The following is a 14,316-nucleotide window of genomic DNA, read 5'->3' as shown; positions in this document are numbered from 1 at the left end:
CGTGCAGTGTGAGACTAAAGTTGGGTTTGAACTCTTGGTCGCGTGTTACCAAGCTGAATTAAGTCACTGCACCATCAGAAGACTCATTGTTTACGGAATAGGTTGAATTAATTTGAATGACTCTGTGCAACACAAAATTGCTAAGTGCAAAGTGCAAAATAGTTTTATATATTTAAATTATATGCTTCTGAGTTAAGGTTTTACTTCCACTCAGCCTCACCAAAAAATATTACCCTCCTGAACCAAAAAAATGTTTCCAAGATATTCACACTTATAAATGGATTATTAAGAGTATCTAAGGGTATTTTTTCATCGATTGCTGGCTTGCTGAATGGTGTTTGCTGAATACATCGTAATATTTCTGTGTATGTACACATTAGATAAATAAGAGCAAAAATGCCCACACAAAAATGGCTTAGCCAACGAGCTTATGGAAATGAATTATGAAAACAAAATTGTTTTGCCTTTAACTTGACTTCATTCGTCCATTGGTTTACTCATTGGAAGGGAGTTGTATGTCTTACCTGAATAAAATTAAAAAAAAAAAAGCGGGTCTGCATTAAAAATGTGTTAGGTACAATTATTCTACATATTATAAAATAAGAATTGTTTTATTGTCCAAATACTCCCCCCTTATCGTGAAAATGAATAGTACAAATTATATATTTATTATCTATTCTCTCACTTATCTTTGTCTTGTCTCACACTGAGCTGAAAAAAACTAACAAAGAGACCGGTTCTACGGTGCGTCAATGGATGAAAAACTCGACATAGGCGCTATAGCAGATAACTACCTTTTTTTTTCTTTTACCTTTTTCTTTTTCACCTGAGCCCCATCCTTTTTGTTCAAAATGATATGTATCTTTGGTATCATTAGAAAGTTATATATTAAGATTGTCAAAAGCCCAAATATTCGAAAGTTTCAACTATTTGACGCAAAAGATGTTACACGGCCGAGTCACGACGTAGGCAATAATGCTCCTAAAAGATGTTACACAATTTAAGTTATCTATACATAAAATAAGCTTAATAAATTGTTTACAAAAAGAAAGAAAGTAGAAGGTAGAAAGTCAAAATAGCGAAGCTTTACTCACAAAAGCATAAAATAAATCAAAAATAAGTTTATAAATAATCGCATAAATATTTTTCTTTAATTAGTCTATTTTTTAAATTAGTTTAATTTTTTTTTAATTTGTTTATAAATAATACAAATAAATCACAAAGTTTAAATCACAAATAAACTAAGCTTAATAAATTGTTCACAAATAGAAAGAAAGTAGAAAGTAGAGTCAAATTAATGAAGGGTTACTCACAAAAGCCGCGAAGAAGGCATTATGGTTTGGTGTTTCCGTGTATCTTTGAAACTGGTCCAAATTGTCAACTAATTTCAAGGTCAAACTCTCGTAACCATTACGAACAACTTCAAGTATCTACAAACAATCAGTCTTATATTTGCACTGAGGCTACAAAGTATAGAAAAGAACTAATAGAAACGAAAAATAGAATCTATATATATATAAAAATAAGTTGTATGTGTGTTATGTCTGTCGAGTGACGTCATGTCATCATGTCGTCATGAAGTTAGTTGTCGTCAAGTTTGTTATGACGATGACGTCATTAAAGGTATTTAAGAAATTCGTTCAAAGACAAATTTTTAATTGTAAGAAGATCGTGGACGGAAAAATGTTTAATTGTAAAATGACTGAAGAACCTACAATGGCAACAGCCGAGGAAGCTGCTCAAAAAGTCTATGCCAAAAAACTTGCTGCTGATAGAGAAATTAAGAAAAGAAAGCGTGCCGAGGAATCACAAGAACAGCAAGAAAACAGGCTTGCGGCTGATAGAGAAACTAAGAACAGAAAGCGTGCCGAGGAATCACAAGAGCAACGTGAAAACAGGCTTAAGGCTTCAAGAGATAATGCCAGATTAAGAATGTGCAATTTCCATCAACGAAGGCGTGTCGAGGAGCTACCAGAGCAACGCGAAACCAGACTTGCTGCTAAAAGAGAAAGTGAAAAAAGAAGGCGTGCCGAGGAATCACAAGAGCAACGTGAAAACAGGCTCGCGGCTTCAAGAGATAATGCCAAAAGAAAGCGTGCCGAGAAATCACAAGAGCAACGTGAAAATTATCGCATGGCATTCAGGTACAGCCCAGTCGATGATTATAGTATATGTGTTCAAATCGGGACTATGTCTAAAATTTGTCCCTACTGCAAGGCCTTGAAATTTAATGGTGAAACAATGGGAATGTGTTGCGCCTCAGGAAAAGTTAAACTTCCTCAACTGGCTGCACCCCCAGAGCCATTGAAGACTTTGCTTACTGGAACTACATCAGAATCTAAGCGTTTTTTATCAAAAATCAGAAAATATAACTCATGTTTCCAAATGACGTCGTTTGGTACCCAAATCGGAAATCCAGATAAATTTATGCCTACTTTCAAAGAAAAAGGGCAAATTTATCATAAAGCAGGGTCCCTTCTACCATTCTCAGGCGAGAATCATAAATTTTTACAATTCTACTTCATCAGTGATATAAATTCTGAATTGAATGCACGTTGCGAAATTTCTCCCAACCTTGAAAGAGCAATCGTTTCCCAATTGCAACATCTTTTCCACGAAAATAATAATTTTGTGCGTCTGTTTAAAACAGCCATCGATTTGATGCCTACTGATAGGCATAAAATTGTTATTTTATATCGCCTCCTGGCCAACATGTGCGTAGATACAATGCTCCAACTATCGACGAAGTGGCAATCTTTATGGTGGGTAATCAGTTTTTACCTCGAGATATATTCTTCATAAGCGAAACGCTCAGTTGGTAAGAACTGCTGAAACTCATCGATGCTACGATGCCCTACAATATCTTATCATTTTTTGGAATGGAGCCGACGGCTATGACTTTAATATTAAATTGATAAATCCAGCCACTAACAAAGAAATGAATAAGAAATGCAGTGCAATGCATTATTATTCCTATAGACTAATGATTCGGCAGGATGAAGACAATTATATTTTAAAATGCCGTCAATTGTTTCACTAACACATCGTTGATATGTATGCAAAAATTGAATCAGAACGTGTGCTATTTATCCGTCTGAATCAGACCAAGCTCCGCTCTGAACAATACATTCATTTGCGAGATGCAGTTGTAAATGACGGTAATACCACAAACGTTGGAAGATTAACGATTTTACCTTCGTCATATGCTGGCAGTCCCCGTCATATGCATGAATATGCTCAAGATGCTATTGCGTATGTTCGTCTCTATCGTCGTCCAGATTTATTTATTACATTTACATATAATCAATCTTGGGACGAGATACACAAGCTTTTACTTCAGAGACAATCGGCGGTTCATAGACATGACATTACGGCCCGTGTCTTCTGGCAAAAGTTGAAATCACTGATAAACTACATAGTAAAACTATTCGTGCATTGTTTGGAATCATACTAACAACTTGCTCTCCTTCAGCTCCTACAGAGTTATGGGAAAAATATAAATCGAAAATGTCCGAAGATATACTCCATCGAAAACGGTTAGAGACGTCAGATATGACTTTTGATTTTACATCAGAAATTTAAAACTACACTTTAGTTATTATAGAAGATTTGTGCGTCTGTATGGCAAAAAAACCTCTTCAGGATTTGGGAATACCTTCACCTAATCGTACCGCTGCTGTTTCGACATGTGTAGAATTGGATCATGAACAAAGTTACAGTAAGAGTAATCTATTGTCGTATGTACAAAATAACATTTCCAAGTTAACGTCGGAACAAAAAGACATTTATGATACGATAATGCATTGTGTCGATAACAACGTGGGAAAAATATTCTTTTTGGATGCGCAAGGGGGTACTGGTAAAACGTTTGTGATAAAACTGATTATGGCATCAATTCGATCAAAAAATGATATAGCGTTGGCAATTGCGTTGGCAATTGCGTCGTCCGGAATAGCCGCAACCTTGCTTCCTGGTGGAAGAACTGCTCATTCCGCTTTGAAATTGCCTCTGAACTTGCATTCTGCAGAAACTCCCACATGCAATATTTCCAAATCATCTAGGATGGGTAAAGTATTGCAGCGGTGCAAACTTATTATTTGGGACGAGTGCAAAATGGCACAAAAAAAATCGCTCGAGGCTCCGGATCAATGTTTGAAAGATTTGCGAGGGAATTTGAAACCCTTTGGCAGCACATTAATATTGCTTGCAGGAGATTTCAGGCAAACATTACCTATAATACCTAGATCAACCCCTGCAGACGAAATGAATGCTTGCCTGAAAAATTCTAATTTATGGGCACACGTAAAGACATTAAAATTAACTACAAATATGAGATTAAAATTAAAATTTTAATCGCATAGACATTAAAATTAGACATTAAAAGAAGACATTAAAATTAACTACAAATATGCAATTGGAAACGGAAAGCTCCCAGTAGACTCAATTTCAGGACGTATACAACTACCTGCTGAATTCTGTAATTTAGTGACGTCCAAAAATGAATTGATTGAAAAGGTATTTCCGAATATTCTAAACAATTATAAAAATAATAAACGGCTAAGTGAACGAGCGATTCTTGCACCCAAAAATATAGACGTCCACAAAATCAACAATATTGTTTTGACCAAGATTCGAGACCAGGCAGTCCTTTACAAGTCAGTCGACACAGTTTTGGAACCAAATGAGGCGGTTAATTATCCATCTGAATTTTTAAATTCCGTGGATCTTTCAGGGTTTCCAACAGACGTGCTACAACTAAAAATAGGCGTACCAATAATATTGTTACGTAACATAAACCCACCAAAGCTTTGCAATGGCAAGCGACTTGTCGTAAAAAAACAATGGAAAACGTATTAGAGGCAACAATCTTGACAGGGCCTTTTGAGGGTAAGGCTGTTCTTATTCCTCGCATTCCCATGATACCAACGGATCTGCCTTTTCAATTTAAAAGATTGCAATTCCCAATTCGATTAGCATTTGCAATCACCATCAACAAAGCTCAAGGTTAATCATTAGAAAAATGTGGTAGATCTTAATACAGATTGTTTTTCCCATGGAAAATTGTGCGTTGCATGTTCGAGGGTTGGTAAACCTGACAATCTATTTATATGCAGCGGCAATTGGACAGCGAAAAATGTTGTATATTCGCAAGTTTTACGCAGTTAATTTGTATTGTATCTATCTATCTATCTATATAAAAACGAGTTGTGTGTATGCATGTTTGTTTGTTTGTAAAAAGAGCGTTTGCATATGACGTCATTATAAGTACATAAGGCTTTGTATATGCACAGACAATGAGAAAGCCAAGAATGTTGTATATTCGCAAGTTTTACGTAGTTCAAAACACATATATAAATCTATCTATATTCATAGGTGGTACCCAGGGACACAACTACAATGGCGCGTTACGACTTACGCGCGGGGGGGGGGCTTGAACCCCCCCCCCAACAGCTAGTAAAAAATAAAAAAGAATATTCTGCAAAGTGGTAAATACAAAAGTGGTAAAAGCCTAAGATAGAAAAAACAACAGACAAAACCAGCAATTGATTATATACAGAACAATTACTTCAATCAATCAATTACTTCAATTAATCAAACCATAACAATTGCCAAATCATTGTTTGAAGAAGGGGCAAAATAGTGACAAGAGGTGTATATTGTCGATAATATCAAACTAACGCTGATTTGCCATTTACAGCTGATTTAGGGATGACAACTGTTATTTCAAAGAATCTTCATAGTAAAAGTTTAATTTGAAAACCAATCAAAAAGAATTTATAAAGAGACTGAAAACCATTGAAGGTGATATTGAAATAAAATATGAATAGTTGGAGTCAGGTTGGTCGTTTATCATACGTAGGAAAATTACAGCCCCAACGTTGAACAACAGAGAAAGTAGTGTGCAATTATGCAATATAGAGTTTACACCCTTATATGGGCACTAAAGCTACAGACTATTTTCAACTTGGATCATTAACCTACATACATTACTAGCTGCCCAGACATATATCCGACGCTTTTGGGTGAACGACCTATGTATTCCTGTTAGGATATTATTAGAAAATATTCAATATTCACTGAATAAAAGGAGTGACTAGTAAATATAATACATAATATTCAATTCATAATAACTATATGAACGAATTTTTTGCCTTTTTTGAAAAAATTGCTTAGTGTTGGGGATATGCAAAAAGCGGGAATCAATAAAGTAGGGTATATTTTAAGCAATGATACGACAGCCCTTGTTCATCCATGACACAACCTTCAAGGGCCACAATGCCGCTCCCCCAACTTTTTGTTGCCTCCCTTTTTTGAACTTAGAATTTTTTTGGACTTATAATCTGTGGATTCAAAATTTTATGGAGTTAAAAAATTTCGACTCGTAATTTTTGGGTCTGAGAATTTTCTGGACTTGTCAAGAATTGTTTGGACTATGTCAAGATCAAACAAAATGAGGTATTCTATGGAATGGTTTCAACGCATTTGAATATGCTCAATGTTATCACAGATCACGCAAACAAATCATTCCATTCAAGGCTTAGTCGATATCCCCTTGTAATTTCTACCCCTATGTTTGGAACTCCTGTCTTTGTACCATTACAGCTGCTAATTCCACTATCTATTTCAATAGTATAAACAAACCCACTCATTTTTTGGCAACAACGTATTGTCAAATAAAAATTTAATGAAAAAGATATATTCAAACCGTTATCTCTCTTATTTCTACTGTATAAATGTATTTAGAATCCAGCCTCATATTCGATCTGGTTGCTAGGGCCTCACAGTAATATGTAACCTCTGTAATATGTTAATAAGGTGTACCGTCAGTAGTATGTTAATGGGATGTACCGTCTGTAATATGCTAATGAGATGTACCATCTATAAAATGTTAATGAGGTGTACCGTATTTATTATACTAATGAGGTATGCCGTCTGCAATGTGCTAATGAGCACACGTATTCATAAAAGATCTTTAGAGCCTCTGGAGTAAAGTCTGGCCCTGTTAGAGCCATACTTTTATTGCGAAATGAAAATTAAACTAACAAAAGCACGAATTACCACAGCATTACTAACTGCGCATCCTCAATTATTTTTATACCCTTCTGGTTTCCCAAATCTGTATATACTTTGCATAGGATAATATTTCATAAATATCATGTTCTTTATCAAAAACTTCTCAAACATACCAAAGAAGATTTACTCCATGGACTCTTTATGTATAAAAATTGCAGATTTTTTTTTAGGGAAAATTCAAAATAGATTCAAAGCAAATCATATATCTATATATATAAAAATAAGTTGTCTGTCTGTCTGTCTGTGGATCAGGTGACGTCATGTTTCTGTGTCGGCTGACGTCATGAAATTAGTTGTCGTCATTTTTGCTTTGACGGTGACGTCATTAATGGTATTTAAGACATGCGTTCACGGAAAAATGTTTAATTGTAAAATGACTGAAGGTTCGGCGATATGTACTTCATAGTGACGCTGAAAAATAAAGAAGAAAAAAAAACTGAAAAAATGTAAAAAACTAAAAAAAAACTAAAAAGAAAAAACACTCAAAGATAAATTACAGACCGGGACACAAATGACGACCGACACAGAGGGAATATAAATGACGACCAGGAACCTCAAAAAAAAATTACAGACTGGGACACCCGGACACAAATCACGACCGGGAATATAAATGACGACCGGGACGCAGGGACACAGGGATTGTTTGAATAGAAATTACAGACCGGGACACCGGGACACAAATGACGACCGGGACACTGGGACACAGGGAATATAAATGACGACCGGGACACTCAAAGAGGAAATACAAACTGGGACACCAGGACACAAATGACGACCGGGACACAGGGAATATAAATGCTATTTATATGCACAGACAATGGGACAGCGAAGAATGTTGTATATTCGCATGTTTTATGTAGTTAAAAATATATATTTATATCTATCTTTATGTATAAAAATTGCAGATTTTTTTAGGGAAAATTTAAGGTAGATACAAAGCAAAACATATATATATATATATATGTATATATATATATATATCTATATATATAAAAATAAGTTGTCGGTGTGTGGATCTGTGGATCAGGTGACGTCACCTGAAAAAACTGGATCAGGTGACGTCAAAACTGAAAAAACTAAAAAAAGGCAAAAACTACAAAGAAAAACTAAAAACTAATAAAAAAAATAAAAAAGCTAAAAAACTAAAAAAACTAAAAAAAAGGTAAAAAACTAAAAAAAACTAAAAACTAAAAAAAACTAAAAAAAAGGAAAAAACTGAAAAATAAGCTAAAATAAAGGTAAAAACCAATAAAAAACTAAAAAAAACTGAAAAAACTAAAAAAAGGCAAAAACTACAAAAAACTAAAAACTAACAAAAAAAAGGAAAAAAGCTAAAAAACTAAAAAAACTAAAAAAACTAAAAAAAGGTAAAAAACTAAAAAAAATAAAAAATAAAAAAAAAAACTAAAAAAAAGGAAAAAACTGAAAAATAAGCTAAAATAAAGGTAAAAACCAATAAAAAACTAAAAAGAAAAAAAAGAAAAAACTAAAAAAAATTTTCATCTAAAAAACTAAAAAAAACTAAAAAAGGTAAAAACTAAAAGAACTAAAAAAGAAAAAAATAAATGACGACACTCAAAGAGAAAGCGACCAGGACAAAAGGAATGTTCGATTAGCAATCAACAAAGCACCGGGACACAGGGAGTATAAATGACGACCAGGACATAAGTAAAAAAAAAAACTAACAAAACTAAAAAGAAGGTAAAAACTACAAAAAAACTAAAAAGAAAAAAACTAAAAAAAGGCAAAAACTACAAAAAAAAACTAAAAACTAATAAAAAAGCTAAAAAACTAAAAAAACTAAAAAAAGGCAAAAACTACAAAAAAACTAAAAACTAATAAAAAAAATAAAAAAGCTAAAAAACTAAAAAAACTAAAAAAAGGTAAAAAACTAAAAAAACTAAAAACTAAAAAAAACTAAAAAAAAGGAAAAAACTGAAAAATAAGCTAAAATAAAGGTAAAAACCAATAAAAAACTAAAAAAACTGAAAAAACTAAAAAAAGGCAAAAACTACAAAAAAAACTAAAAACTAATAAAAAAAGTAAAAAAGCTAAAAAACTAAAAAAAATAAAAAAACTAAAAAAAGGTAAAAAACTAAAAAAAATAAAAAATAAAAAAAAAATAAAAAAAAGGAAAAAACTGAAAAATAAGCTAAAATAAAGGTAAAAACCAATAAAAAACTAAAAAGAAAAAAAGGAAAAAACTAAAAAAAATTTTCATCTAAAAAACTAAAAAAAACTAAAAAAGGTAAAAACTAAAAGAACTAAAAAAGAAAAAAATAAATGACGACACTCAAAGAGAAAGCGACCAGGACAAAAGGAATGTTCGATTAGCAATCAACAAAGCACCGGGACACAGGGAGTATAAATGACGACCAGGACATAAGTAAAAAAAAAAACTAACAAAACTAAAAAGAAGGTAAAAACTACAAAAAAACTAAAAAAAAAAAAAACTAAAAACTAATAAAAAAACTAAAAAATCTAAAAATCTAAATAAACTAAAAAAAAAAAAGGAAAAAAATAAAGGAGAAAAACAAAACTAAAAAACGAATGTATATACAGACCGGGACACCGGGATACAAATGACGACCGGGACACAGGGAATATAAATGACGACCGGGACACAGGGACACAACTACAACGGGGACACCGGGGGAAACAGGGGGATATAAATGACGACCGGGACACCGGGACAGGGAATGGTCGATTAGCAATCACCATCAACAAAGCTCAAGGGCAATCATTAGAATCATGAGGTATAGATCTGAATACAGATTGTTTTCCCATGGACCATTATATGTTGCATGTTCAAGAGTCGGTAAACCTGACAATCTATTTATATGCAAAGACAATGGGACAGCAAAGAATGTTGTATATTCGCAAGTTTTACGTAGTTAAAACCATATATATATATATATATATATATATATATATATATATATATATATATATATATATATATATATATATATATATATATATATATATATATATCTATCTATATTCACAGGTGGGACATAGGGACACAACTACAATGGCGCGTAACTATTATGGCGCGTAACGACTTACGCGCGCGGGGGGGGCTTGGGGGGGCGCGAAGCGCCCCCACCAACTAGGTGTTGGGGTGGCGCGAAGCGCCACCCCAACAGCTAGTATATATATATATATATATATATATATATATATATATATATATATATATATATATATATATATAATGCCATTTTTTAGCAAAAACTCATTTCGACGTCTGTAGTTTCTTCGCGTAAGTTGGACAAAGATCTTAAAAGCTTTATTGCGCGCATTTTTACAAAACATGTATTTTAACAGTAATTAGTTCTTGTTCCAAGTTTTTCGAATGAAGGCGAAGATCGAAGTTGATGTTTAAAACAAACGACTCCCTATATTTTTAGAATTCTGAAAAACTAGCACTTAACTAAAAACTAGGCTTATGTGAGTTTTATATAGAACTGAAATTATATACTAAAATTGTCAAGATCATGGTTGGAAAAAAGTACACGAAAGTTTATGAAATGAGCCCAATATTTTTTTTTGAAGACTACGTAACGATTTTTCTGCTGGTAATCCTGTTTTGTTGTGTTGGTTTTGTGTTTTTAGTAAAGCGCTCGCTTTCAAAATTCAAAAAAATAAAATAATATAGTTTAAAAAAATAGGTTGTCTCTTTTAATGTTAAACTTTAGTACATGTTTTAATCAGAAAAACCTGTTTAAAAGAAAATAAATAATGGTACAATAAACCACCATGACTGTAAAATTCCACAATTTTTGCTTGCCTTTCGAAAACTTTGAACATTGTTTTCAACTTTCCGAAACTCTAGCTAGAAAATAATCGAAATTAGTAACTCCAACTATATCCTTCAATCTTTAAAATCAATTAGCGCCTTCAAAAAATGCTAGCACAATAAATCGGCTTAGGCTGCAGACTGTCACTTTTTTTTGTTATTCAAATATCTTAACAACTGAGATCACTTGCTTGAGCTTCAGTACACGTTTACAAGGATTGACTAGATGGCAAACTACTATTTTTATATATCATTTCAATATATTGACAACTTAGTATGCTTACTTGAGCTTTAGTAGACTTTGACAAGGATTGACCAACTAACGGAGAATCAACTAATGGAGTAAAATTACAAATGATCGGCCGAATATTTGTCAGCTTTTATTTGTTATTTAGATATCTTGACAATTGAGTATTCTTACTTAAGCTTCAGCAGGTGCTGACAAGGATTGACTAGCTAACCAGCAATTAAGCTTTGGAGTCAAAAGCCCAATGAACGACCGAATAGTTATCAATTTTAATTTGTCATTTAAATATCTTGACAACTGATTTTACTTACTTGAGCTTCAGTAGGCGTTGACAAGGACTCACTAGCTAACCAGGAATCAACTTTGGGAGTAAAATGGCCAATGAACGACCGAAGAATTCTCAGCTTTTATTTGTCATTTAAATATCTTGACAACGCAGTTTACTTACTTCAGCTTCAGTAGGCGTTGTCAAGGACAAAGGCTAACCAGGAATCAATTTTTGGAGTACAATGGCTAATGATCGACCGAATAATTGTCAAATTGTATGTTATTTAAATACCTTGACAACTGAGTTTGCTTACTCGAGCTTCAGTAGGCGTTGAAAAGGACTCACTAGCTACTCAGAAACTAACTTCTGGAGTAAAATGGCCAACGAACGACATAATAGTTGTCAAACTTTTATTTGTCATTTAAATACCTTGACAACTGAGTTTACTTACTTCAGCTTCAGTAGGCGTTGACAAGGACTAAAAGCTAACGAAGAATCAATTTTTAGAGTACAATGGCAAATGATCGACCGAATGGTTGTCAAATTGTATTCGTCATTTAAATATATGTTGACAACTGAATATACTTACTTGAGCTTCAGTAGGCGTTGACAAGGATTGAGTAGCTAACCAGGTATCAACTTTTGGAGTAAAATGGCCAATGATCGACCGAATATTATTCAAACTTGTCATCAGTCGCAGAGAGTATTCCTTATTATCACCTTCAGAACTCGAATACCTAATAAAAAACAGTCTTTCATCCATTGCAGAAACAATGAGCAGAAATAAAGTCAAATAATCTTACAAACGTAAGACTACGACTACCACACATTACTATCAATAAATAAATGAAACTCAAAACGAACAGAAATTTAAAAAATAACTGAGTCAAACTCAAAACGTGCAGAAATTAACATGAATAAGACTGATAACCCCCATGTCTCCTCAAGACCAGAACACAATTTGCGCATTAATGAAAAACAAAACCAAAAAAACTGATTACTGTGGATTGTCAGTTTAATCAACATATACTGATATTTATTCCTCAAAGTTAGGTAAATTTTTATTCATGAAAGTCAAAAACGTGAAAACATTTGAAACTTATTTTGTTTTCAGTAAAGCAAAATTTATGTTCTGGTCTTGAGAAGGCATGGTTATCAGCAATACTCATGCTAATTTCTGCACGTTTTGAGTTTGACTCTGCCATTCATTGCAATTTTTTCTCGTTTTGAGTTTAATTTATTAAAATGATATGTGGTAGTTTTACGCTTGAAAGATTATTTGACTTTATTTCAACACATTTTTGGCTTAATTGAACTCTACTTTTCCTTGAAAAACCTGCTTTGTGGAAAAAGTTTTTAAAATTAATTTCTATTAGTGTTTTATTGACACAGTCTTTTTCATGGAAAAAAAAATATTTTATATCTTTTCAATTTTTTCCATAAAAATCCAAAGCTTGGGTTGCTATTTGCATGTTGGAGAAACTGTTTCAACTATTTTTAATCTTGACAAAAACAGTATTTCTTAATTTTATAGCTCCTGAAGCAGAAGTGAAAAACAAAATTTAATATCATTAATAGATTCTATCTATATTCTGTGACAACCTGGATAGACTTACACTCTTTTAATTAATTTAATATGTAAGAGCAGAGGTAGTAATAGTAGTAGCTTCAAAAGTTTCACATTAATACCCCCAGTCGTTCCCCATATATATCTAGAGATGCCCGAGATGTTTCACTGGCAACTATAAACACAATGCCTTTTGATTTAGTTTAAAACAACATTTACTTTTAGAGAATAATGAGCCAATTGCATAATTGTGGGAGGGGGGGCATGCCCAATATCCCTAACAACATAGTGGCTGCACCGTTCGACTATGCTGAAAAAAGGCTGTCTCAAAATTTTGACTGGATGCGTTTGTTAAATGAATGAGCATGAGAGAAGAGCTGCTCGCTCTCCTATCTCTTTTAACTCTTAAAAAGGGCACCAGAAATTTTAATTTTGAATCGATTTAGCTCCTTTAAAGGTCTAAATGATTTATCTAGCTATTATAGAGCGGTGCTGCCTATGATATTGCTTATATGCGCTTTTGAAAACCTGCATGCATACAGTTTTTTCGTTTAATTAAAACCCCTAAATGTTCCATAAAAGTTTCACCATAAACCCCTAAGCGTTATTAGTTACAGTAACTGTAATAGTAACTTTAAAAGTATACACAATATGCCTTCTGGCTAATTCAAAATCCCCCACAACTTACCCTTGAAAGTCTATTTTTGATTAGAGACGGTGTTAAGATATTGCTTTGTCACCTTTTTGAAAGTCTAAATGCTCATAGCTTGTTTTGACTTATTTTAACATTCACCTAAATATTCCTTAAAAGCTTCACCTTAATACTCTTAGCTTGTTTAGTAGCAATAGTTGTAGAAGCATTAGTAGCAGTATGCGCCTAGCACCTTTGATTTCTTCGACATCCTCTTCAACACACGCGGAAAGTGTCAGCGCAATACCATCAAAAGTTCCTGAAGCATTTCTGATGCGTTTGCTTGACAACCTGTGTGGGCACAGTGTGTTTCAAATTAGTTCCATACAGTTTCTATATATCTCAAATTCTTCACCTTAATGTCCTTAGTTTTAGTAGCAGTAGCATTAGTAGTAGCAGTAAAATTAATTTAGTAGTTTAGGCTTTAATGGCAGTAGTAGTAATAGAAGTCTAATAATAGTAACAGCAGTAGTAGTGTGAGTGGAAGCAGTTGCATTAGGATGCAAAAAAATTATTTTGGTTAGTTCAACATTCCTCACGAAAAGCCCTGTTATTTTCAATTTTACACACCAAACTGATCCTAAGATATTATTGTTACACCCTTTTGGCAACCTGCATACAGACGGCGTGTTCAAATTCAGTTCACTTTTACCCCTAAAAATTCGTT

At 33.2% G+C, this 14,316-nt stretch overlaps 1 protein-coding gene and 1 long non-coding RNA gene across 4 annotated transcripts in view; one reads left to right on the top strand and one right to left on the bottom strand.

Moving 5' to 3' along the window:
- Positions 1 to 9,534, top strand: part of LOC136026767 (uncharacterized) — a 49,842-nt gene extending 40,308 nt beyond the window's left edge. Inside the window, exon 2 of the long non-coding RNA XR_010617419.1 lies at positions 8,130 to 9,534. This is a non-coding gene — a long non-coding RNA (uncharacterized LOC136026767). The remainder of the gene's footprint in view (positions 1 to 8,129) is intronic.
- Positions 1 to 14,316, bottom strand: part of LOC136026735 (armadillo-like helical domain-containing protein 3) — an 89,020-nt gene that overhangs the window by 6,435 nt on the left and 68,269 nt on the right. For all 3 annotated transcript variants that reach the window (XM_065703465.1, XM_065703471.1, XM_065703466.1), the window contains exons 13-14: positions 11,981 to 12,128; positions 1,314 to 1,430 (exon numbers count right to left, since the gene is read on the bottom strand). In XM_065703465.1, coding sequence (XP_065559537.1) covers positions 1,314 to 1,430; positions 11,981 to 12,128 — 265 coding nt within the window. The remainder of the gene's footprint in view (positions 1 to 1,313; positions 1,431 to 11,980; positions 12,129 to 14,316) is intronic.

This window comes from Artemia franciscana, chromosome 1 (genome assembly GCF_032884065.1).
Source record: "Artemia franciscana chromosome 1, ASM3288406v1, whole genome shotgun sequence".
In the NCBI taxonomy this organism is placed as follows: Eukaryota; Metazoa; Arthropoda; class Branchiopoda; order Anostraca; family Artemiidae; genus Artemia; species Artemia franciscana.
Note: the sequence above shows the minus strand (reverse complement) of the source record. Positions and strands in the feature narration are given on the sequence as shown.